Source organism: Pimephales promelas, chromosome 2 (genome assembly GCF_988280905.1).
Source record: "Pimephales promelas chromosome 2, fPimPro1.hap1.1, whole genome shotgun sequence".
Lineage (NCBI taxonomy): Eukaryota > Metazoa > Chordata > Actinopteri > Cypriniformes > Leuciscidae > Pimephales > Pimephales promelas.
This window is the reverse complement of record NC_142770.1, coordinates 3105016-3132330: the sequence shown is the minus strand read 5'-3', so window position 1 is coordinate 3132330 and position 27315 is coordinate 3105016. Positions and strand designations below refer to the sequence as shown.

The following is a 27315-nucleotide window of genomic DNA, read 5'->3' as shown; positions in this document are numbered from 1 at the left end:
TTATTTCACTTTAGTTGGCTAATTTTGAATCACATAGAGTTATTATGTTATGATGGTCAAACATGTTATTATGTTATGATGGATCCACAGTTCCTCAAACTCACCGCTAGAGGTCATCATCACATCACAGATTACACTGTCAATGGGGTTTCACCCCAGAAATCGATTTTTCTCAGGATTTAATTTTTTGTCAAGTAATTTGAAAGTTGCATTCAAAAGGGAGGGCTAAGATAATACACTCAGCTGAAAATTGCATTTTTAAGTTCACTTATCTGTTCTAAAAATCCGTTCAAAAATGTGATGACGTCACACAATAGCAGAATGCTAGCGTGTTCCGGCCAACAGCAGCCTAACCTGTAAGAAATCAAAAGGACATAAGTACTTTTTCATTCGACTTTTGGCCTATAATCTATATTGAACTTGCGGAATCAACAATAAAATCTATGTTAATTTAACGACAAGCAGGTGAAAGAGACACATTTAGCCGTTTAGCCCCATAGACTCCCATTCATTCTGCTCTCGCCCGCGATCACCTCCAGTGGAATTATATTGCAATTGCAACCATGCAACCAAGATGATACACAACGGGGCAGGCTCTCCGTTAGACGGGCTCTGGTAATATTTACTTTGACACGGCTCAGATCAGATATAATAGCCTACAACTTATACAAAATATATAATCCATAAAAAAAGAGTATTTAATGAGAATAATACGATTAAACAAAGTTCAATTTATAGATAAAACAAATTATATTTGAATATCATATAAAAAGTGCATTGTATACTTGTGCATCAATATATTTCTTTCATCAAACAGTGATTTATATTTCCATAAAAACTCACACAAACGTAAAACTGAGATATGTCACAATGTTTATGATATCAGTTTCTTGATCTTCTGGATCTGATGTCAAAAACCAGAACAGTGACCGTAGCCACGCCCACCAGAGCAGAGAGGACCAATCGGATCACAGCTTCAGTAGAACCGCAGCAGTGAACATGGACTGGATCTCGAGTTTCTGAGAGAGAGAAAAAAAAAGCAAGTATACAATTATAGGATTGTGATTTTCTACAAGCTGGCTTTGTTCGAAAAAAAAAAAAAGATTCTGTCAATTTGTTGAAAATAAAATCAATGACGTTGATGGATACAAATAAAATTAAAACAAGCATTATACAACCAAAAATGCGGGAAATTAATGCAGTAAAAGTACAATAGGCTACATCATTTACAATGTACTCATGTAAAAGTAAAAGCCTACAAAGTAAATTGTTTTATAAAATCTACTTAAATACAGTAACGTGAGTATTTGTAATGTGTTACTTCACACCCCTGAAAATTAGCCACATTCATTTATTTACCTTTGACTATGTTGTATTGATAAGTATACAATACGTGTTATTCAGTTCATAGTAATGCTCACATGTAATGTGGAACTTCACCACTAGGGGCTCTAGCGGTAAACTGTTAAAATAGAGTGCCAAAGTGATGACGTCACTTTGTAGGACAACTCGGAATCTAGCGGCGCATGGGTTCCCTCGGTCGAAAAGCAATGCATTTTCCCCATAGACTTTTGGAAAATCGCAAAAAATAAGATCTGTGTTCAACAAAAAGTTGTGACCCTTTCACGTTTTGTCTAGCAAGATAATCTTTACAAGTTAATCCAAATTTTATACATTTTGAAGCCTATATAAAGATTTTAAAAAACACAATCAGACACGATAAAGTTTAAAAAACCATAAGCAGGTTATAACTGTGTGTTCTATGTCATAGATCAAAACGTGAACATATTTAGAGGCTTTGTTCACCACAGACCTTATTTCAGGCGATTTAGCAAAAACCCATTCAAAAATCCCATAGGCTTTAGAGCGAGGGAACCGTAGTGCTAAAATGCTAATTCACTTCCGCGTTTTGGCCTACAGAATGACGTCGTAACTTCGGCACTCTATGCGCACACAGTGAACATTTATGATGGATGGGGCATCAGAGAGTGTATTTTTAGCCTTTTAGCACTTACTTCCTGTCACGTACAACAAGTCATTGAACCTTAAAATTAACATTTAAACAGTAAATGTTGCAGTGCTACATCAAGGTAATTCTGAACATCATATTCTATGTGTATTTAGAGACTAGCTGTCAATCAACATTAGAGAACCGCCCTCAGGCTGAATTACGCAAATACACTAGACATCTACTAAAGTGTATCTGCATGTTCAGCAATTACGTAAAAATAGCGTCCAATCATAAACTCGCGCTACGACGCAGAATCTGCCTCACTTTCATTTATGGTTAGAGTTTTTACCGTCAAAAAATGTGAAGAATGTAAAAAATTATCTCTACTCACCATTGACAGAAACATTGAATGTTTTTAATGACAGTTCAGATGTGATTATCTTTACTTCATATAATCCAGCATGTTTCCTTGTGATGTTTCTGATGGTCAGAGATCCAGTTTGATCATCCAGCTTCAATCTGTCTCTGAATCTCCCATCAGGAACATCATCATATACAGTGAAGATCCCATAATCTCTGTTTATTTTAGCTATCAGAGACTTTTCTGCTCCAAATTTCCACAGTATGTCGTCGTGTGTGTGTATTTCAATAACACCAGTGTGTAGAAGCACAGATTCTCCCTCCATCACTGACACTATTTCATTTGTTTCAAAAGCAAACACACCTGAATAACACGAACAAGAACAGATTGAGTCTTCTGTTGGTTTACAAAGCCTGACGTCAGTTTTGTCAAGTTTAAAGATGAACTGATACAAAAAAGTGAAGAGAAATGCAAATTCATTATAGTAATTTCCATTATTCAGATCTCACAATAAGTTGAATTTGATAAATCTGTGAAGAACTGCAATTTTAAAAACATACTAGCTTGTTACTAATATTAGGGCACATAAAAATGTTTCATAACTTACAGATCATATGCCACCAACACAATCTGAACAAAACAAGCATTTGAACCATTTTCTTCGGTTCTTCCGTGAGAAGATCATCTACTGAAAACACTCTCAAGCTCATCATCTGTTGTTTGAATCCTCCCACCACAGAGTTTGACCCTCCTACACACACACAAACACTGAACGTATTTATTAGCAACCTATAAATATTCTTCTGACTCTTATTATATGGAACTGAAACCTCCAGAACATCCTGCTTCAGAAATGTTTTTATAATCTGTTGGATGGACAAACATCTTGTGCATGACAGTGACCATTTCTGCATGTAGGTGATGATCTTCTTCCTGTCCTGCTATTTATGAACATCAGTGTCAGACAGTGTTTGGCAAACAGCTAAATAAAAGTCGAGAGTTAAACTCTGAACAGAAATATATAAATGGATGCTTTATCGGATGAAACAAACTGCAAAAGTTGTTCTTTGTCCATTTTCTGTTCTTTCATATGTCAAAAACACTGCTGTTTTGTTTATTAACTGATTAGAAATGTGTCCAAGAGTGGGTTTGACTTATGACGTCATGTTAATTTAAATCTTGAAATAGTCTGAGACGACTCCCGATGACACAGCTTAATGCTCATTTGCTTAAACAACCGTGATCTCTTGTTTTTTATCTAAACTCTGTCTGTAATCTCTATAATTTTCTTTGTATATAAATTATGTGTGATTATTCCCAATCACTAACACTGCGATCTGGCATTTTTCTATTGCAACCATCTAAAATAAGTGTGTTTAGTTTAGTAAACTAAAAATACATTGAAAACATATATTTTAAATAACTGAATGTATCCCACACAGTAAAACCGGGGTTTTGCCGTGCGAAGAGTGTGCGCCGTTCTCCGCCTACCGGAACCTGTAATCTATGCCTGTAATAACCTTTTGTTAGGCTTCTGATTGGCTTTACGGTTAGGGTCGCCACCTGCTGGTGTGGCATGCTCTTGACAGCGTGTTTTTGAGTTTTCATGTGGACAGGATTTTTTTTTTTAAAACGCAGGAGGAAAAGGTCTGGTTATAGAAATACCTGTGTCCGTGTGGACAAGGACTGTCACAGTGTCGGGTGTATGTTCCCTGGTGTCCACTCGAGGTCCTCTTTCCCGGTGTCATTCACTTTTGGAACTGCATTTCCCACAATCCTTGGCTTGTCTGCTCATCAATGTTCATTCCCCATCATGATTGTCATGTTCTGTTCATGTATAAATATACCCTGCCTTTAGTCAGAGCCCGTCTAACGTAGAGCCTTGGCACTTCCTATTAGCCCCGTTTTGTGTATCATCCTGGTTGCAGTTCCATTAGAATTCCACTGGAGGTGATCGCGGGCCAGTGCAGAATGAATGGGAGTCTATGGGGCTAAACGGCTAAAAGTGTCTCTTTCACCTGCTTGTCGTTAAATTAACATAGATTTTATTGTTGATTCCGCAAGTTCAATATAGATTATAGGCCAAAAGTCGAATGAACGAGTACTTTTACCTGTATAAAGGTAAAATGAATGAGTACCGAATGAACGAGTACCTGTATTTCTTCGAATGAACGAGAACCTGTATTTCTTACAGGTTAGGCTGTTGTTGGCCGGAACACGCTAGCATTCTGCTATTGTGTGACGTCATCACAGTTTTGAGCGGATTTTTAGAACAGAAAAGTGAACTTAAAAATGCAATTTTTTTTAGCTGAGTGTATTACCTTAGCCCTATCTTTTGAATGCAACTTTCAAATTACTAGACAAAAAATTACATCCTGAGAAAAGTGGATTTATGGGGCTGAAACCCCATTGACTCCTATTCATTCTGCACTCGACCGCGAGCGCCCCCGCATGGACAGACACGTGTTACTGCAGCCAGTCCAGAACCCGGAAGTAACCAGCCAGTGCCAATTCTCTTCAATTAGACAGTCATTCTCTGGCGCTACTTAGCGCTCGGTGTTGACGCGTGGAGGCAGCACGCAGTTTGATAAAATATCCTGAGGTGTTGACATTCTACACTCCTCTCACACACCTTATATCTACGGGAAGCTTTGACATGCCATAATCTGTAAGTAATTAGTGGCCAATTTTGTTTTCTAAACATTCTGTTACTTAAGGAGTTATTTTAACTCTTAACAAGCAAAATGTTGTTTGTTATCGAAGCTAAGCTAATGTTGCTAAGCTAATGTTGCTAGCTTAGTCAAAGTCAATGTTAGCACTGCTTTTCTCACAACCCAGGTTGTCAGGTTGTATATACAGATTGTCAAAATAACTAAAAAGGAAAGAGTTTAGTTGGCATAGGTCTAACATGCATTTTGTGGATTTAGATTTAACGAGTTTAGTAAATTCATCCTCTCCTATAGTAATGAATGAATCAACTTTTTCCTCAAGGAGACTACAATGCAACCCCTGATGCGATACTGAAGTAGACAGTTGCATAGTTATAAGTTTCTCACTCCCAGGGCGTCAAAAACTGAAGCATGGTCGAGTGCCTTCTGCGTCACAATGAAGACGTTGAAGGTAACCCTAGTTGGCGATCAAGGAACTTTAACAGGTTGGTTTCAAATTAGCCTGGTGTAGTAGACCCCACGTCAATGCAATTTTCTAAAGCTCTGGTAAGAAATAAATAGGCCTATTAAATTGATATTTTGTATAGCCAAGTTTCTATAGCTACATACATTTATTTTTTGTTATCGTTGAACAACCGAACCACCAATAATACAAATTAAAGCCACTGTGGCTCTTTCTTCTGCATAAATGATGTACTTGTGTTGTGCCTCATATTTCATTCCTCAAACATTGTTTATTTTTACATAAAATCCAAAATATATATATTTTTGCTAAACTTGATAAATCAGTTTCCTTGTGTAGATTTTATTAAATCTATTTTCATTTAAAGCCTTGCATATATCTGTTCAACTTTGATGACTAAAACTCCACTATATGTCACAATATAATGTTTAATCAAACTCCTCTTGTAGATCTGATGTCATAGAGCAGAAAAGCCACTGTAGCCACGCCCACCACAGCAGAGAGAGCCAATCGGATCGCAGCTTCCGTAGAACCACAGCAGTGGTCGTGAACTTCTAAAAATAGGGGACAAAATTGAAAATTACAGACTGTCATTATGCTGAAAATTATCATAATTTATTCATTTCAGTGCCGCCGTACCTGCGCATGTGTGTCTGCAGAGTGTGTTGATGTCCAGATGTGTGGTCTGGTTGCTGATGGGATTGTTCAGCACACAGCTGTAGGTGTTTTTATCCTGATATTCCACCTCCAGAGGTAGAGAGAGACTGATGCTGAGATCACACACACTGATGCTGGACAATACACTCATTCCTGCGTACCAGGACAGAGTCGCATCACACACACTCAACACTGACGATGAACACACCACTGAACAATTTGATGAGTGCGAACAGTGTGAAGAGTTACTGGTGATGACAGGAACAGGCAGACGAGCTGAAATATGAGAATAAAGAAAAAGTTGGATTATACAAAACTAAACAACAGATTGTCATCAGTTTAATCATTAAGTTACAAATCTCAACTCACCATAGACGGAAACATTAAATGTTTTTGATGTCAGTTTCACTCCCCTGTTCAGTAGTGTATAAACTCCAGTGTGTTTAGTTGTGGTGTGTGTGATGGTCAGAGATCCAGTTTGATCGTCCAGCTTCAGTCTGTCTCTAAATCTCCCATCAGGAACATCATCATATGTGGGGACGGCTCCAGCAGCTCCACTGATTTCAGCTATCAGAGAGTTTTCAGCTCCAAATTTCCACAGTATATCGTCATTTTCACGTATTTCAGTAACATCAGTGTTTAGAGTAACAGAATCTCCCTCCGTCACTGACACCGACTCACCGAACACACCTGACGAACATGATTGTCACATTAGGGTTAGTTCACCCAAAAATGAATATTCTGTCAGTATTTACTCACCCTCATGTTGTTCCAACCCCGTAAGACCTTCGTTCATCTTCGGAACACAAATTAAGATATTTCAGATATTAAGATCGCTCCTGCATACAGTCCATAGGCTTCTTGAGGGACTGGCTCTTGCTGTCCTCGAAAAGTCATTAAAGACATCATTAAAATAGTCCAAGTGACTACAGGGGCTCAATCTTAAGTTTATCAAACGACGAGAACACTTTTGTGCGCAAAAAAAACAACAAAAATAACAACTTTATTTCAACTATTCGTTTATTTCTCCCTCTGCGCGAGTCAGGTTACTAGTTTAATAGCGTAAGCTTCTGTTATTGTACGTCACACACATCACACACATGACCAGCGTCGGCCAATAGTGAGCCTACGTGTGACGTAGCTCTACGCAATCACACTACGTTAACTGACTACAGGCTCATGGAGAAGGAAGTGATTACTGGAAATAAAGTCGTTATTTTTGTTGTTTTTTTGCGCACAAAAGTGTTCTCGACGTTTGATAAAGTTAGGATTGAGCCACTGTAGTCACTTGGACTATTTTAACGATGTCTTTAATGACTTTTCGATGCCAGCAAGAGCCAGTCCCTCAAGAAGCCTATGGATTAGTATGCAGGAGCGATCTTAATATCTTAAATATCTTAATTTGTGTTCCGAAGATGAACGAAGGTCTTACGGGGTTGGAACAACATGAGGGTGAGTAAATACTGACAGAATATTCATTTTTGGGTGAACTAACCCTTTAAGGCTGTCATTGTTTTACAAAGCCTAAAATCAGTTGATTTTTGTTTGTATTTGAACTAAAAAATGACTTTTGTTGTTGTTCATGATTATTGCTAATGTTTTAAACAGATTTCCATTTGTACGTCATATCATCTGCTAAATAGCCTAAATAAATACATGTTTATGTAATAATCTTTCAAATTAAGATATTGTGATACAAATCTTTTAAAAAAACGTTCAAGTTAAGTTTGAGAAAGTGAGATTCACTAATAATTTTCATTATATTCCTGAGAGACCGTGCGCACCTAAACCACAAACACAGACCTGAATCTGTAAGATTACGACATTAAGGCATTAAAATGCTGTTATAACTTACCAATCAGACGCCACCAGCACAAACAGAACAACACACACCCGTGAAACATTTTCTTTAAGTGTTTAGTGAACGGTCTGACCTAAAAAAAAACTATCCGCTGATTTAAACAAACCCAGAAGAACGGTTCATCTGGTGTGAATCCTCCCCTAAGACCCTCCTCTCTCTCTCTCTCTCTCTCTCTCTCTCTCTCTCTCTCTCTCTCTCTCTCTCTCTCTCTCTCTCTCTGAAAGGATGTTATCTATACACTTTGAACTGTTCTTAATGGGCAAAAAAAATTTTTTTTATCATTTAACATTGATTATGTTTGAAATTAATTTTAAACATGTAAAGTAGGAATGAAATATTGTATAAATCTTCCTAAAATGTCATGGTGCATTTTTATTTTATTTTAAAATTGTAATAATTCTCGGCTGTTCTAAATGGCAAAACGTACAAATAAAAAACAAGTTTAAACTTTATGCCGTTTCTCACTGCCAGTCTTGCTGAGGTTAGACACTAGCAGCTCATCGTTCAGTCAAACTGAAACCTGTTGAGGTCGCTTTTCTACAGAAATGTGGTTTCTGACAAGTAGTTTGTATGTGGCCATTGGATTGATGTGTGTTTTAGTTCGTATGAAGAGAGCTTCTTCCTGTCCTGCTTTTATTAACCTCACACTCTGACTTCCTCTCTAGAGCGAACTGCTTTACCTTTAAAATAAAGTCCCAACAGCTGAACTGAACAGAAAATGATCATTTATCCCTAATCTACAGACATTAAACATTGATGAGAAACTTTGAAAAAAGCACATTGCTACGGTACACTGAAGAGGAGACAAGAAAATCATCCAAAAAAAAAAGGAGGTGAAAAATTCTGGGAGATGGAGTAAAAAAATTTAACATGATAGTAATAATAATAAAATGAAGTGGAATATTCTGCTTGTATGGTTGGTTGCATAATTTCGATATGTTTGAAGCCAATGGACTATCTGTCCACTCTTTGAGCCTCTTGAATAGAAGCTATTAGACATTAAATTTAATATTTCACATCATAAATGTTCTACAATATGCTGAGATACAACACATTTAGAATGTTTGTTGTAAATTAGCCACCTTTTTAAAACTTACCAAAACTGATCAAATTTAGCTTACAAACTTTCACATAGGAGCTTTCTTAGCTACACTGTAAAACATTACCGTGATTTTAACGGTAAAAGACTGCAAAACTGTTAGTTGGTAAACAGAAAGTTTCCGTACTATACACGGTAAATAACTGTGATATAATTTTACAGTAAAATACTGTTAAATTTACAGTTTTTGAACGTGAAAAAGAACAACTCATTGTATAATTTACAGTGAAAAACCGTAAATTGACATTCCCACAATTCCCTGTGTGACACTTCACATTTTATGTATTTTTGTTGAAATAACTATGGTTCCTCATAGTTTTATTGTTTTTTTTTTCTAATCAGTTATGTACATTAGGGTTTTATGTTACATTTGATGTTGTTAATTTTTTTAATTTCATGTGTGGTACCATTATGGTGCTTATTAATGTTTGTGTGAATGACATTGTGCAGCTTCTTTAATTAAGTATTGCTTTTAACAAGTATTCACTTGTGATGAGCTGTGATTGCTCATGTAACTCACCACTGCTGTGATGATTGTTGGTTATCAGTGTATTGGTCTAAAATAGATATCAATACATCAATAAGTTGGTAAATCCACATTTTATCAGAAAATAAAACACGGTTTATTACTGTAAATTTTAAGTTATGTCTGTAAAACCATTAACGTTCCTAAAAATCCGTTCAAAACTGTGATGACGTCACACAATAGCAGAATGCTAGCGTGTTCCAGCCAACAATGGCCTGTAAGAAATCAAAAGGACGCAAGTACTCGTTCATTCGACTTTTGGCGTATAATCTATATTGAACTTGGGAATCAACAATAAAATCTATGTTGATTTAACGACAAGCAGGTGAAAGAGACACATTTAGCCGTTTAGCCCCATAGACTCCCATTCATTCTGCTCTCGCCCGCGATCACCTCCAGTGGAATTCTAATGGAACTGCAACCAAGATGAATGGGGCTAATAGACCTTATTCAGCGCAGCGCCATGACAGGTATGAAAGTGAGGCTGTGAGGGATAGACTTACTGTTTCCAATGGCATCCGCTGTAATAAAGCGGCTAGATTACTTACAATTTTCCACAGCTTACATTGTCTGGAGTTTTTCGTCAACTGAAATTTCTAGGAAAGATATTTTTCAAGTGTTTCATGAGCAGAACAATCCGAAAACACATTAAATAACAGTACAGCCCATTGAAGAGATGCAAATCTATCCCTCACAGCCTCGCTTTCATTCTCATTAAAAATCAAAGATGGCGCTGCCGTGAATAAGGCGTATAGGAAGTGCCAGACGGGCTCTGTTTCAGCCTCTATGGTTTCAGCACACCTGTGCGGAGCCGTCTACATTTGATTGGTTCACCACGGAGGAGGAGCGAACGATGAAGCGTCATCAATCATAGCCTCTTCACTCACCGCCGGAGAGAAAATGGTGAAAAGGTGTTTGTTTTTAGTGCTCGCGGTGTCTGCATCCTTCGCGCATGGTAAGCTGCGTATTTTAATTTTAATATCGTTATATATTTACATTTCGTCTTCATGTCAACAGTGAAAACCAATGATGACAAAGTAATTTTAGACACGTATTAGCTGCTGGACCAGTACCGAATGAAAGTTGAAACGCAAATCTGAGGGAATTTGTTAAATAAAACCAGTATACACGGAATAAAACCTCGAAATAATAGTCCCAATTTGGTGGACAACGGTAAAGTAAGTTAGCTGTAATTACTTTTCCAGTCCTGTGAATTTAGCCTAACGTTACATCCGGGGGTGAAAACTTACCTGTTAATTTAGGATTTTCACAAATTCGTATTACAGAAGCAAATTAAAATATTTTGTCGATTTAGGATTCTTGTTCTGACTGTCTTTAAAACAAAAACCCATTTAGTTAGGAAATCTGAAATCGAGTAATCTGGTCTCGGGTCGACGAGTTCAGCAGTTTCTAGCAGTTTCTGTGAAGTGACACGCTTTATTAAAATGGAGTTAGACGAGTTTTCAATAAAGTGCTGCAGAAAGAGACGTTTTTGTAAGCTTGTTAGAAAAGCATATCACTGTATTTCTTTGGAGTAGTCATTTATTAGTGTTTGTCGTCAAAAAGTGTTTAGTCTGTAAAGGTATGCAATGAAGTCTAGGCTACTTCAGGGTGTGTGTTCTAGGTGAATCATGTTAAAAGATACTACGTTTCCCCAATCAGACGGGGGCAAAAGACACATTAGTAGGCCTACTAATACAAATATTTCAGCTAAAATAATATGGTTTTAATATTGTACAAGTTAATACTTGTTAAAAATAATCACTTTAGCAAAGTTTGCTCCATTTTCTGTTTGATAAATAATTCTGGGTATTTTTTGTTAAGGTTACTGTCATTAAAATTTAAAAAAAGTAAGGATTGTAAAAAAGCATTGAATGAGATCTAATATTAATTTAATATAGGCCATTTTGCAAGATGTAAACAATACTTGTCCAGAAACACTTCCTGTTTCAGTTTGTAAATGGTTGCTTTATTTCAAATGTAAAGAAAACATCTTTTATTTTTGATTCAGTTCAGTTTTAGATGTTCTGTTGGTTGTATTTTATCCCAACGTTTATTATGTAGTGTTAAAAACTGAAACAGGAAGTGCTTCTGGACCAATGTTGTTTACATCTGGCAAAATGGTCTATAGGCCAAATTTACATTAGTAACAATAAATACAGTTTTATTATATGATTAATATCATATTTTTAAATACAGTATGATTGTTTCATAATAAATATGATAAATATCTTTAAGGTGGACACCCAGCTTAATATACAATATTTAACATCAGAATCGAACCATGTCAACAAATAGGAAAAGTCAGGAAGCTGTTGTTTATTATCATATGTTTACATTAAATTTTTGTGCCTTTCGCTCCAACAGCAGGAGCGCCTTTTACCCCAAATATCATACTTTTACATATTCTACCGTTATTGAAAACCGTTGCTTTGATTTCCTTGAACAAAACTGAAAATCATTAAGATGACATTTGTCTCAAAATATGGTCAATAATTTTAGCAATTCTCAATTGCTATTTAAAGTTGAAGTCGGCAAGATTTTTTTTTTATCATATTCACTGAAACCCTAAACTGAGACAGTATGCTATGACAGAACAACATAAATCAGCCGGTTTTAGAAAGACAGATAGACTCTCTGTCGCACAGCTTCAGATCCAGGCAAAAATGAGCAGACCACATATCTTTGCCATCACCGTTTGGTGCTACATTATTTACATGAATCATTCAGCACAACATTGTTAACATTTGTTATCTCGGTTATTTACAGAGACATTAATGAAGCTAACATTAACGTTTTCTATTTTTTATCTAACGTTAGCCTAACGTTACGTTAGAGATGTTAAAGATAACGTTCAAATACGTTGTTGACTTAATTTGGAAAAGATGTAGACATCCTTGTTTAATTTATCCACGTTTAGTTGATGTCGTGGTCTATCGCATAACTTAATCCGCATTTGAGGGCATGGCTTACCCATAGGTCAATTCCTCGGTTAACAACCAAAGCTAGGAGGTCCAAAACACCCAAGGAAAAGGAAATGATGCTTTTATGCTGAAGAAACTTGCGCCTTCACAGAAAATCCGGTGCACACCACATGAACTGGATGGGAGGGGCATGAGAGTTGCAAACATTCAAAATTTTGGCTAAATCGCCTCAATCTGCCAGACTTGCTGACTGCAGCTTTAAATCTCCAAAAAATAAACATGAAATATTAGATCAAATAAGCGCAGAATAACTGCGTTTCTGCCCGTGATCACGTTCAGGATCAGACAGATTCCCTCAAGCAGCTTGAAAAGTGGATGTTTTGGGAAGTTGAGCGGCAAATGTTTGTGCCATCTATTGTTTTAGAGAAAAGGGTCCTTTTAGCCCTGTACCCTACACACGTGTGTTTGTCCTGAAGAGTGAATGTGTAAATCAGTGATGTTCTTCTGCTGTTTGTTGACATGTTTACATTATGATTGCAGACATATTTCTCATCTCACAATGTAATCAAAAACATTCCTAGTCCTACTCTCCAACAAGACATTTCTAATGAACTTGTTTATCTCTTCTTCAGGTGCATCTGATGTTGACTTTGATGTGTCAGTGATGGAGGGAGATTCAGTCACTCTACACACTGACATTAAAATAAACCATAAAGACAGAATTAAATGGTATTTTAATAACATTCGCATCGCTCAAATCAATGGAGATCTCTGTTATATCTGTACAGATGATCAGTGTAAAGAGAGATTCAGAGGCAGACTGAAGCTGGATCATCACACTGGATCTCTGACTATCATGAACACCAAACTTGAAGATTCTGGAGATTATCAGCAATCCATAAACCGCAAGAGTGACACACGCTTCAATGTATTTGTTTATGGTGAGTCATTTACGAATGTTTTGATTCAGGTTGCACGGATTTAAATCGCATCATGACCGTGACCTTCAGAGTTGCCTTTTCTAATTCCCTGCACAAAAAAGAAATACAGAATTATGAATTATTTTAAACTGATTTGTCTGTCTATTTGTGAGCCATTAGAATTATTTTTGTTCTGGTCATTTTCTCATCGTAGCATTCCTGACCACCTTTTCTCATCATGTTTATTTCATATTCAGTGTATATTAGTTCACCAAGGTTTAAAGTGATGGGGATTTGTTACAAATTTAGAAATAAATTTCTAAAAAAAAAGGTATTCCTGAATATTGTTTAATGTTATTTCTACCGATTTTCTTAAGATCTAGGAAATTAACATGCACAATCATTTCATAGTTTGTTCTTGTTTTACAGTTTCACTTTTAGAGTTTGTTTTAGAGCATGTGTTGGTGTGTGTTTCAGGTGTTTCTGCTGTTGAACGAGATAAAACGAGCAGAAAGACAGTGAATGCGGGAGAATCTGTCACTTTAGATCCTGGTGAAGTAAAAATGAATGGTGTGATGATGTGGTATTATAATGATGAATTTCAAACTGAATGTTGATTAATGTAACTGAATAAGATGTATTCTCTCAGACCAGAGGGCTATTTCACAAAACCAAGATAGTGGATTAAGCCGGGATTTTCCAGATATCCTGGCTGAATTAAGCCGGGACTCGGTTTCACAAAAGCAGTAGCACATACGTTACCATGGCGTTTTATTCTGTGCAGCTAGCCTGCTCCAGACCAGGCTAACAGCCAGGCTTAGTCAATCCTTGTGCCTTATCTGTTCAGTCAGCGCTCATGCAGATCAGAATCCAATGTGTTTTGTCAGTTATTCCGTTTTGTCATCTATAAGTTCAGCACAATTTTATCAGTCTGCATTAAAATACCTCAGATACATATTGGCATTCAGTCAAGTATAGCCTACTATTATTATTGTAACATTATGATGATAGCCTACCATTATTAACTATAATAATAATTATCCATATGGGCATTGTTACTATTCAATTGTGTTTTTGAAGACAGATAGGTCTTTAATAGGCTATTGTATGTGATGAGGGAATTAGAGAAATGGCTGATAAAGAAGCAAAAGTTTTGTCAATCAAGTCAGGCAATATAAGTAGCTCTAAACGCATGTTTCGTCCTTTACAATGGCATGCCCATTTTTGGATGACATCTGATGAAGCACTTATATTGAGAAGGCCTTTCAGACGTGAAAGAGTGTTTCGGGACAGGTCCGACCCATTGGCTTTTCCCGACATTTACCTGCAAGAGCGTTAGGGTAGAAGTGGAGGAAAATGCCCCCCTTAAGGAAAATGTGACATTACTGTAAAACAAAACATAAATGTGACTAAATTGCCATCCCAGTTTTGAGTGTCTTTGGCAGGAGTTATTTACCAAATATTAAAATTGCTCAACCTTCATAATTAATTTGTTTTTTGACTGAAAATATTTGTGTACAAAGGGGGCGTTTTGCCCCAGCGGTGGGGTAAAACACCCCCCAAGGTGGGGTAAAATGCCCCCTTTCTTACCAACCAGTTTCCTTCATAGATCAACAGCAAAATTAACATAGTTTTTAATCTCTAAAAGTAAAAGACAAGTAATGCAACAACATAATATATATACCTATTAATATTTATTTCAGGAATGTACAAAATAGCCAAATTTATAACATTTGAATATTTTGATTTCTACACGAGGTCTATAATTGATAGTATTTGTTCATCACTATCATCAAGATAAACAGAAAACCCTAAATAAATATTAAACATAAATTAGTATATTAATAGTGAAATATATTACATAAATGCATTAAAAGTCACTGTGTTTTATCAGTGGGTCACCTAACCACCTTCCATCATTGCATTCACCAAGCTAGCTAATGCTCACTTGAATTAATTTTTTCATGTTTTGTTCAAATATTTTGATTTTACGGCCTAGTTATACTGCATTCAAGTGTAAAATAAAGACTTTGATGAACAGAAATATGTTACTGTAGTAATTATGATAAAGAGAAACTATGCCCCTTGGGGGGCGTTTTCTCCCACTCTACCCTATTGCTTTTCTGGGGATGTGTAACAAAAAAGAGGAACATTAATAAGCTGTGTAACATAAATTAATCAGCTGTCAGCAGTGTTGGGTAAGTTACTCTAAAAAAGTAATTAATTAGTTACTAATTACCTCTTCAACAGTGTAATTAGATTACTGTAATAATTACTCTCTCTAAAAAGTATTTAATTACTGTTGAGCTGAGCTGCAGACCCCGCCCCTCCTGGTGCTGGAGGTGGTGCCTATCTGCAGTCAGCTAGTTAGTCACCAGGTGGGAAGAATCTGGTGATTAGGTGTCTTGGAGTCACTCACAGAGTGTTCAGCAAGCTGGAATGATGTGCTGAGGAGCTGGAAAAATGAGATTGCAGGACTAAAGCTTGTTTGAACAAGGAAGGAGTCGGTGAGCATTCGTTTGTGCAATGTGGTGGATTTTAACATAAAAGTGAATCATCTAATTATATTTAGGGTAAAATGTGTGTATAAAATCATGTGCTAAAGATTGTGTAAAAGAATCATGTGTTTGAATTGTAACCTGAAGTGTTATACATTTAACATTATAAAGGTTTAAAAGCATAGTTAAAAGAAATGTATTGTAAAGTTTTAAAGGGGTTAAAAAGCTGCTAGAGTTAAGGTAAAATAATTTTAGCAGTGCTTTAAAAGTGTCTTTATTTGAAAAGTGTCCTCAAGAATGATGCTTTATTATGGTTACTTTATTGTGTTTTGATTTACTTGTGTTTGTGTTTAAGGTTTTTTACCTGCTTTTGGCCATGACAACTTTCAAATAAAAGAAAAGAAAAGAAAGAATTGATTCCTGGTCATTGAGTAAAATCCAGTCCAAACCTTCAAAAACAAGCATACCCTTTCAAGTGGGGAAAACTACAGGGATAAACTTCACTAGAGTGAGGGAACTTGACAGTAAAAAACCGCTGTGAAGACTGGAGCAGAGAATCCTGAACAGCAACCAGCAAGGCCTGATAAAACGGGAAATTGTCTCACCTAAATTCTGCTGAAAAAAAAAAGATGGCTGACTCAAAGACCCTGGATCAACTTAAAGCAAGTAGGACATCTGCAAAGCGTCAATTCTCACGACTGGCTAACAATGTAGTTCGGATGCATGCCATCATGCCTGAAGAGGAGCTCAAGGATAGTCTCAAAAAGCTCATTATTGAGGCTAACAAGGTCATGGAAGCCAACGAGGACGTGGAGGCCCAGTACCTTGCAGAGGCAAAGCTGGATACGGATTCCGAAGAAGTTCCCTGGTTGAATGAGCAGCAAAAGGCCGATATTGAGAAAACTACAAGTGAGTGTGAGGTACGACTGAACGAGCTCAAGGAGCTTATCCAGAAGACACTCTGGGCTAACTTTGGAGAAGAGGAACTGACCATGGCAGTAAAGGTTGCAGAGGAGAAAGCAGAGAGTGTGGCGTCCGTTGGACCTGGCGGAAATAAAGAGGGTTTTGATTTCATGCTTGATTACTTGGAAAAACTGGTTAAGAGGGCAAAAGAGCTGCACACACACTGGAAGTGTTGGGTTCCTTCTGCTGAACGGAAAGATTTTCAACTGCGAGTCAGAAATCTTGAGCAGGTCATCCCCGAGTTAATGTCAAGAAAAGCAGAGTTCATTCAAACAAGAGCTAAAGAAGATGCAGAGAGAGATTTGAGCGCAGCTCCTATCAGCTACCCAACAGCAGCCGTTAGACTGAAGCCTACTTCCCTTCCCAAGTTCACTGGCATCAGGCGAGACTTTCATCGCTGGAAAAGGGACTGGGAGGCCCTCCAGCGTCAAGGAGAACCCACTGGTTCAAAAGAAGTCAAAAAGTTCCAGCTTCTTGACAGTTTGGATGAGAAAGTAAAGAGAGATCTTCGATTGATGACTTATAACACAGCAGAGGACATTTTCCGTGTCCTAGAGAATCGGTTCGGAAGCCAAACTGTGATTGCTATTGAAATAGTAGAGGAGCTCCAGAGACTTCCAGCTGCCAGAGGTCACCAGCCCAAGAAAATTGTTGAGCTCATCCAAGCTGTGGAAAAGGCCCTTGAAGACCTGAGTGATCTTGGTGATACTGGCGCTTTAAGGAACCCTCTGGTGACAAAGTCAATTGAAAGCAAGCTTCCGGATGCACTGAAGAAAGAGTGGCTTCTCTATGTGGCTGAGAGGAACAGTACTGACCCAGAGAAACGCTTTGACTATCTTCTGGCCTTTCTCAAGAGTCAAGAGAGTATCTACGAACAGCTGGATCAATTGAGGGATGAAGAGCCACTGAGGAAAGAAAATCGACCGGAGCAAAGGCAAGCAAGAACCAGAGCCTCGAACCAGTCAAGTAGCAATCTCTCAGGATGTGTCGTCTGTGGAGACATCAAGCATAGAAAGAAGCTGTACTTCTGCAAAAAGTTCCGTATGCTCAAGCTCACAGAGAAGAAGGACGCAGTGCGGAAGCTGGGAGCCTGCTGGAAATGCCTGGAGGTTCATGACGAGGGGAATCACTGCAAAACTTTGTTTCTGTGCAGAAATCCTGATTGTAGAGGGCAAGGAGTTACAGACCATCATTACTATCTGTGTCCCAGAGCAGAGGCATCCAGAGATAATACGGTTCAGAGGAGAAGGAAAGACAGCACAGTGGGAGGTGAGAGCTGGAGGAATTGCACCGAAGCCCAGGAAGAATTCTTCAAAAAACTCTCACCTGAATTAGCTCAACAATGCCGGGACGCATTTTGTAATACAGCAGCAAGAACATCGCATATTGCAAAGTGTCATTCAAGTCTTTTGGCAGAGAGCGGCCTAGCGGAGTGGCCTGTCATTATGATGCTGTTGGAAGTAACCGCAAATGCTGGGCAGAAAATTGGGACTCTTATAGATCTGGCTTCTGATACTAATTATATCACCCATGAGGCAGCAGGTCGGCTCAATCTTAGAAGTGAAGACATCACGCTTGTAGTCCATGGTGTAGGAGGCATGAAAGTCTTTGTTAAGACGAAGCGGTACATTCTGAAAATACGGGTAAACACTTCAAGAGGCACTCTCAGATCCCATCAGCTGGTTTGCTATGGCCTAGACAACATTGCAGACATTCAAAGACATGTGTCAGCTAAAAAACTGCAAGAGTTCTTCCCAGACATTCCACTCAGAGACCTGGCAAGACCAAGGGAGATTCATCTCCTAGTAAGTCACAAGGAAGGCCAGCTGGCTCCGCAGAAAATCCGCTCTGTGGGGGATCTTGTGCTGTGGGACGGACCAATGGGAAAGACAGTTGCTGGCACCCATCCTGATTTGTTTGAGGCAGTAACTGTATCAGCTCATTCATCAAGAACGCATTTCGCAAGGTCTATGAGAACTGCTGCGGTAAAGTATGAAGAACACACCTGTGTGGTTCCCATTCATCATCAACAAAGTCAGCAACCTCAAGGACTCAGTTGTGTAACTGCTACATCTAATTTCCTTGAGTGGTGGAAATGGGATAGTATCGGTGCTGGCTGCATCCCGAAATGTGGGGGTTGTCGCTGTGGAAACTGCCAGCCAGGTGGCAAAGAAATGACCCTCGCCGAAGAAAGGGAGCTGGAGGTGGTAAAGAATGGGCTCACATATGTAGCTGCTGATGAGCACAGTGAGAGGCCTCACTGGCACGCCAAGTACCCCTGGGTAGAAGATCCAGCCACATTACCAAGCAACAGGAGTGCAGTTGAGGCAACTTTCTTTAGAACTGAGAGGCAGCTAACCAGGGAATCAGAGTGGAAGGCTGCATATGCTGCTCAAATTCACGAGATGGTCGAGCGCCGAGCCGCAATGAAATTGTCTAAAGACGTTCTTCAGTCATGGACGGGCCCAGTTTGGTATATTAGCCACCTCATCGCACCCAACCCGCACTCCGTCACAACTCCGGTGAGACTGGTCTGGAACAGTAGTCAGAAGTGCAGAGGGGTGAGTCTAAATGATCTCCTGTTGAAGGGCCCCGACGTCCTTAATTCTATTCGTGCTGTGCTTCTCAGATTCCGGAGGGGAGGTTTTGCGGCTTTGGGAGATGTAAGAAAGATGTACAATTCAGTGTGGCTTGAAGATCGGGAGGTGCAGTTGCATAGGTTTCTGTGGCGTGACTCTGAGGAGGAGAAGCTGGGCGAGTATGCAGTCACAAGGGTAAACATTGGTGACAAGCCTGCAGGTTGTATCGCTCAACTCGCCATGAGAGAGACAGCGAATCTCCCCCAGTTCAGGCATCTTGAGGAAGAGCGCCGAGTGTTAGAGGAGGACAGCTATGTCGACGATATTCTGACCTCTCATAATAACTTGGACCAGCTCAAAGTTATCGCAAAAAATGTGGAGCAGATCCTGGGGGCAGGAGGGTTCAAGTTAAAGCCGTGGGTCTTTTCTGGTGAAAGCAAGACGGAGTCTGTTGGGGAAAAGGAGCAGGTGGCTATTCCGAAGACTGTGATTCTGCCAAATCAGCTTAAGGAGGAAGACAACAAAGCTCTCGGACTCGGCTACACCCTGGAGGATGACAAGCTTCATGTTATGGTTGGGATAAACTTCTCAAAAAGGAAGAGAAAAATGAGACTTGGCCAAGACCTTCAACTGGAAGCGGTGAGAGCTCAGACACCAGACCCACTGACACGACGAGAGTTGCTTAGCCAAGTTTCTGGGCTGTATGACCCGGTTGGTCTGACGACACCTATAAAGCAGAAAGGAGCCATTTTGGTTCGGAGAGCGTTTCAAGAGGCCAAACCCAAATGCAGCACTCTCAAAGACACTTGGGACCTTGCACTATCAGAGAAGCTCAGAGAAGATGCCATCAGTCTTTTTGAAGAATATGCTGAGCTGAGCAAAATCAGGTTTCCTAGAGCCCTGACACCAGTGGGTGAGCTAGCTGAGCCTGATGCAATTACCTTTTCTGATGGCAGTGATCATGCTTATGGTGCCGTCCTGTATTTGCGGTGGGACTGTGACCAAGGTCCGATAGTAAGGCTGGTGGAGTCTAAAGCTAAGCTGGCTCCTCTTGACCACAAGGGGGAAGCAGTCAAGGCAGAGTTATGTGGGGCAGTATTCGCCGCCCGGTTAAAGAGGTACTTTGAACGACATGGCCGAATTCAAGTCAAGCAGTGGTACCATTTTGTTGATAGCCAAACAGTACTTTGTTCAATTCAACGTGAGAGCTATGGCTTCCAGACCTTTTTTGGTAACAGGATTGGCGAAATCCAGACCAGCACAAAGCTTCAGGATTGGTGGTGGATTCCTGGATCTCTGAACATCGCTGACATCATTACTCGTGGGGCTGGCCCAAAGGAGTTGGCTGAAAATTCAACATGGCAGCAAGGACCCAAGTTTCTGAGTCTACCAGCTGAGGAGTGGCCAATTAAATCTGCAAAGGATGTATCAGCATCTGCCAGAGAGAGTGTTGGAAGGATGCAGAAGAAATCGTTTGCTGCGGCTCTCACAAGAGCTCAGTTGAAGAAGTCACCTGATCTGGAGCATCGAAGGCCACCTGCTGGTGCTGCTGTCCGAAATCTGGTGAATGAAGGACGGTTCAGCAACCTGACTCACCTGGTTAAGACGATCGCCTGGGTCTGGAGGGCAGCAAAATGTTTTGCAGCTAAAAATAAGATCCTGGGAGATCCAAAGTGGGAGGCGGTTCCATCAGCCGGGGTCATCACCACGACGGAACGCCAGGATGCTTTAAGAGATCTTTTTCTTGCCACACAAGAGGGGGTGACCTTTCCAGCAACCACAATAGACCGGCTGGTAGTATTCAAAGAGGAAGAAACTGGATTACTAGTTTGTGGTGGGAGAGTCCAAGCCTTTAATGAAGATAGAGTTGGTGTCCCCCTCTTACCTTTCAGCGCTTGGGTCTCAACATTGCTGGTTCGGGAAGCTCACAGCAAGGGTCACGAGGGTGTGGCTGCGACTCTGTTGAAGGTGAGAAAAAGAGCATGGGTCATCAAGGGACGAATAATTGCTCGAAAAGTCATTGAGAATTGTATGGTCTGCAAAAAAGCTAGAGTGAGAAGATGTCAGCAAGTGATGGGAGATCTTCCTCAAGAGAGAACCAGGCCAGCATCTCCATTTGAGTTTACAGCAGTTGACCTGTTTGGACCCTATCAGGTCAAAGATGACGTTAGGAAAAGAGTCAAAATGAAAGTCTGGGGAGTCGTATTCTGCTGTATGGTCAGCAGAGCAATCCACACGGAGCTTGCGAACTCAATGTCAACAGAAAGCTTCCTGATGGCTTATCAGAGGTTCACAGCAATTAGAGGCCACCCCAAGAAGTTATGGTCTGACCCAGGGACTAATTTTGTTGGAGCCAAGCCTGTTCTGAAGGAGTTGTATCAGTTCCTGAACAGCCTGGATAGGTCTGCTGTGGAGGAAACTTCAGCTCAAAATGGAACTGACTGGCACTGGAACATTCTGCCAGCTGATTCACCTCATCGGAATGGCTCTGCTGAAGCAGCTGTTCAGATTGTGAAGAAGGCGTTCCTCAGTCTGGGAAGAGAAACAGGGCTTTGTTTTAGTGAGTTTCAGACAACACTTCAGCTCGCCGCTAATCTGGCAAATGAGCGGCCCATTGATGCCAGGGTGCAGAGCCTTGAAGATACAGTGCAGTATATCACGCCCAATACCCTCCTGCTGGGACGAGCATCATCAAGTGGTGACTGGAAAACGTTTGATTTCACAAGTTATCCCTATAAGAGACTCCAGGAAATGCAGCATCAAGTAAACAAATTCTGGAGATCCTGGAGCCAACTTGCTGGTCCTAATCTCTTTGTGAGAGGCAAGTGGCACACTGCACAGAGGAATGTTGCAATTGGTGATATCGTTTGGCTCTGTGATCAGAATGCATTGAGGGGCCACTTTAAGCTTGGAAGAGTCATTAGTGTTAACCCTGACTCCAGAAATATTGTACGGGATGTGAATATTAGAGTTGTGGCGAGCTCCTGTATTCCAGAGGTGAGGCCTGTAACATTGACATCCAAGTTTCCTGTATCCAAGCATCGCCTCTCCAGCATTCGCAAGGACCTTCAGTCCACAATTCTTCACCGGGACGTCCGGCGGTTGGTGGTCTTACTGCCAGTGGAGGAGCAGGCTGGGAGTCCAGGAGGGAATCTCTGACTACTAGTTCACTGTGTGCGACCTTCCCAGCGGTTTCCGTGGGAAGATCGAGTGGGAGGTGTTGAGCTGAGCTGCAGACCCCGCCCCTCCTGGTGCTGGAGGTGGTGCCTATCTGCAGTCAGCTAGTTAGTCACCAGGTGGGAAGAATCTGGTGATTAGGTGTCTTGGAGTCACTCACAGAGTGTTCAGCAAGCTGGAATGATGTGCTGAGGAGCTGGAAAAATGAGATTGCAGGACTAAAGCTTGTTTGAACAAGGAAGGAGTCGGTGAGCATTCGTTTGTGCAATGTGGTGGATTTTAACATAAAAGTGAATCATCTAATTATATTTAGGGTAAAATGTGTGTATAAAATCATGTGCTAAAGATTGTGTAAAAGAATCATGTGTTTGAATTGTAACCTGAAGTGTTATACATTTAACATTATAAAGGTTTAAAAGCATAGTTAAAAGAAATGTATTGTAAAGTTTTAAAGGGGTTAAAAAGCTGCTAGAGTTAAGGTAAAATAATTTTAGCAGTGCTTTAAAAGTGTCTTTATTTGAAAAGTGTCCTCAAGAATGATGCTTTATTATGGTTACTTTATTGTGTTTTGATTTACTTGTGTTTGTGTTTAAGGTTTTTTACCTGCTTTTGGCCATGACAACTTTCAAATAAAAGAAAAGAAAAGAAAGAATTGATTCCTGGTCATTGAGTAAAATCCAGTCCAAACCTTCAAAAACAAGCATACCCTTTCAAGTGGGGAAAACTACAGGGATAAACTTCACTAGAGTGAGGGAACTTGACAATTACTTTTAATTACTAATTACTTTCAAAATCCCATATCAATCTCAACCAGCTGAATAATACAAGGAGAGGCATGAATCTGTTTTAATTCTTTCAAATAGATACTATAAAATTGCATGAATTATCCTTAAACTGACCAAGGTGGAGAAGGTTACATTAAAACATACTTTTTAGCATCAGACAATAGGCTACATTTTGATGTTAAACCCACTACTGTTTTATGTCTGATCTCATGACATTTCACACTTTTTTCATACATATTTTACAATAATTCATACGAATTTGTACGAGTGCGGTCGTAATATTTAGATTCCTCATAAAATGCATACGAATCGCTGTGAGATCGGATTGATCTATACACAGTTTTTACCTCAATTACATCAGAAGTAACTGTAAATAAATTACAGATAAATTAAGAGTAATCCCTTACTTTACATTTTCAAGGAAAAGTAATGAAATTAAACCCAACACTTGAAGTATGGCGCACGCAACTTATCCATTGTAGCATCGATGAATCTGTGATGGACTGTGTGGTTTGTTGAAGAAAACTGTTGACTCCCCCTTATCTGGATTACTTACACCTGGCTTGACATAGCCGCTCCTCCTGAGCCTGGTTTGGCCTTTGTGAAACTGATAAAGCCAGGATGCACTGATCACACTAGGTCAAGCCCAGCTTTATCTCTTATCCTGGATTTCTAAATTCTGCTTTTGTGAAACAGCCCTCTGCTGATGTCTCATAGTGTTTGTTCTTGATCAATCTGACAGACTTACTCACACAAATGTATGTCTGTCTTTCACTGATCCAGGTTCAGGTCCTTCTGTTGGTGTTGTAGCAGGAGCAGCTGTTGCTGGTCTGCTGTTAACTGCGGCTGCTTGTGTTGGTGTGATGTACTGTCGCCACAGGAGCTCCAAGAAAGAATAAAGTATCACCTACAGATATTATAGTAAGAGGAAAACATTGCTTGTATTGTGCAAATATTGTGTTTGTAATTATTTTCCAAAGCAGACAGAGAGAAAAACATGCAAGAGCTTTTGAGTGAAGATGTTGTACTAGTGTAGTGTGTCCGTGTAGACTTTTCCAACAAACATTTCTTGTTGACAAATAGATGACACGTGCTGATTTCCTGACTCTATAACTTGACACTGTCTGTTCATTTCTTGTCTTTATCGTCTGTGATTCATTGTTTTCTTACAGAACGAGTAAACATGTCGTGTGGTCTGAGCGGACGCCAGCACATCAGGATTAATCTATCCCATCTATATTCATTGGGAAAACCTCTAATGGGAAAATGAGCTTGTGTTTTTGAGCTGTGAAACAATGAATGTGTACGTTTACAGTCCAGGACTCCTTTATTATAAAAATGATTAGGGAATCATAGTTGTGCATCTATCTATTCTGATGTTTCTGTATTTGGTGTGTGAGAGGTGACTGAGGGCCTGACCCGTGTCAGGGATTCAGTAACAGTGTTTACTCATTTAGACCGGCTCCCAAATGTGAAATATGTACTTATTTTGTAATTAATTCATTTGATCATCAAGCCCGTTCAGGCGGAGAGCCATGTGTGTTTCGGTTTAGTTTGTAAAAGTTGACAAATGCTTAGTTTCTACACTAAAATGCATTTTTGAACTGTTTTAACTGAACTAAGGCTTAATCCTGGCTTAATCTAAGCCCTGTCTGTGAAACCGGGCCAATTTAACCATTTTATATGAACAATTAAGTATTTAGTTTAAATGAATATAAAAATATACAGATAATGAGATATAAATAAGATTTGACATCTTGTAGTTTACCTATGTATTACAAACAATTTAAACTAGCTTAACAACTTTGCCTTGCGCAGTTATAGCAAGATAGTTTCTTCTTGCTGTTTAAATGCACGTATGTACTTTATATTCTTTATAATCTCTTAATCTTGGGCACAAGCTGACATGAGAAGAGAATCACGTTTTCTGTAAGTTTTGAGGCGTGTGATTGGCTGCTGGCTACCATCGATGGACACACCTTTACCAGTTTAATTTATTTTTATTTATCTATTCTCATGTTGGCTGATATAGAGTTTACAGCACTGGTTATTATAATGTTATAATGTGATGCTGTATCAGTTTTATAAGCTCAGGGTCATGAGTGTGGATGTATTCCTCTGTTCCAGTGATTTTTCTTTGACTCGAAGAAAGGATATTGCCTTTTTCTTATAGTGTGTGTAAACTCACTCGACTGTTATTCTTATGATAATTACATGAGAACCGTGTCAAAGATATTATCCACATTTAAATGAAGAACCAAACATGTTCAGATATTGTGCTGTTAATGTATCAACACATGTAGAAATTACCTCAACTGATCACCATGTGCCTGTAAGAACTGTTTTTATCCACGTCTTCAGTTTTATTTTGAGGATGGATCCTACTTTGTACTATTTTCTACTGTCTTTGGAAATGTTAAGAGCTTTCCAGTAAAATAAATGAACTTCAGATTTGTCTTCTGGTCTTCATTGAACAGAAAATAGTAATGTGATGTAAGCATCCCAAATTAAGTGATTTCATCATTTGATAGTTAAGCGTATAAAGTCATCCAGGTGGTGATTATTCACCATAATACAAAAAAAAAAACGTTTTACTTGATTTGCATATAAATCACAAATAATCTACGTAGCATTTAGTTGCTATAATTATACAATCAACATTTTGTGATCAGGAAGATGGAAACACTCGATTCATGAGACAAACCGAAGCTCTCATGTTATTAGTTGGTGTTTCAGTTTAGTTTTCACTCCAAATTAAAGGTCTCTTTAGCAAATCTTCTGGCTTTTATTAATACTTGTTTAGAATAATAATTTTGTATGATTTAGATATTATGTAATTATATATTATGTAATTATTAATCGATCACACATGTACAATTTTAGTTTATCAATAATTATTATGCACAGTTTAAAGGAATACATATGTAAAGGTAATGTGCTTTAGAATCAATAGATAAAGTTATCAAATTACTACATTCTCTCAATAGGCCTATCTTTATCAACTGTAAAAACTATTTTACTTGCACTGATATAGCAAGACTTTTATTTTGAGTTGTTTCATGGACAGCTATTTTCTTCCTGCGGTGTAAATTTGTTTAAATTCCTTACATTTTTCCATATCGTAATATTGTGCAGAAGATAGAAATGAATCTCAGTTTTCTGCAGAATATATTACAAGATTGAAAAATATAAAGACTTAACAAATTGTAAGAAGAAAATAGCAGTATACGAAAGAGGACAACTAGTCTTATGTACAAAGTTAATACAGTTGATAAAGGTATGGAGAGAATTGAACAATTATTTATTCATTCATGTAAATTGTGCATTATAATAATTGATCAAACAAAAATTGTACATGCGTGATCGTTTCAAAGTATATCTAATGTAAATCATCCAAAATTGTTATTCTAAATAAGTGTAAGTAAAAGCCATTTGCTATAGGGTGATATGTTGCTGTGAATCAGGAGGGGTGACTTTATCCTTTGCTCACAGCCGATTGGTCCAACTTCTGTTTGCTACCTTTTACCTCGAACACAACCTGCTAACACACAACATTGCTAAAAGCTAAACAGTTTGCCCATTTGGTCACAAGCTAGTGTTAAATCTTTAAAGCTAGTGTAAAAAATATAGTCTGCACTGAATTTAAACAAACTTTAAAATGTGTAAATTATCTTTATTTAAGCCAATTAAATTTTCAGTGAAATTAAATTTTCGGTTATAGCTTAGGCATAGGCTATGGTTATAACTTATAATATTGTGTTTTATATTATTTTTTCTGTATTAAGGACTTTGTCCACAATGGGGCGCCAAATAACAAGCGGTGAAGTTGTCATGACGACGTGTTGAAGTATGATTCATTTTAGCGAATCGCTTCTTTCGCGC

General features: G+C 38.8%; 2 protein-coding genes across 6 annotated transcripts; one reads left to right on the top strand and one right to left on the bottom strand.

The window, feature by feature from the left end:
• Positions 1-645: 645 nt before the first annotated feature.
• On the bottom strand, positions 646-8164 carry LOC148995705 (uncharacterized). The gene is made up of 6 exons (XM_089118693.1): positions 7957-8164; positions 6471-6791; positions 6084-6377; positions 5883-5998; positions 2343-2817; positions 646-1010 (listed from the first exon to the last, which is right to left on the bottom strand). The coding sequence occupies exons 1-6, from the start codon at positions 8003-8005 to the stop codon at positions 883-885; spliced, it is 1383 nt and encodes a 460-aa protein (XP_088974819.1). The 5' UTR covers positions 8006-8164; the 3' UTR covers positions 646-882.
• A 2114-nt stretch (positions 8165-10278) lies between these two features.
• On the top strand, positions 10279-25882 carry LOC120486603 (uncharacterized). 5 transcript variants are annotated; one of them, XR_016146920.1, is made up of 5 exons: positions 10279-10542; positions 13144-13452; positions 13909-13988; positions 24217-24354; positions 24606-25882. XR_016146920.1 is itself a non-coding variant. In XM_089121658.1 (5 exons), the coding sequence occupies exons 1-4, from the start codon at positions 10488-10490 to the stop codon at positions 24330-24332; spliced, it is 573 nt and encodes a 190-aa protein (XP_088977784.1). In that variant the 5' UTR covers positions 10313-10487; the 3' UTR covers positions 24333-24354; positions 24606-25882. The 5 variants fall into 5 exon arrangements, 4 of the variants coding, with proteins under 4 accessions (XP_088977786.1, XP_088977784.1, XP_088977785.1 ...); XM_089121658.1 differs by having other exon boundaries at positions 10313-10542; positions 13909-14001; XM_089121659.1 differs by having other exon boundaries at positions 10350-10542; positions 13909-13983.
• The last annotated feature ends 1433 nt before the right edge of the window (positions 25883-27315 follow it).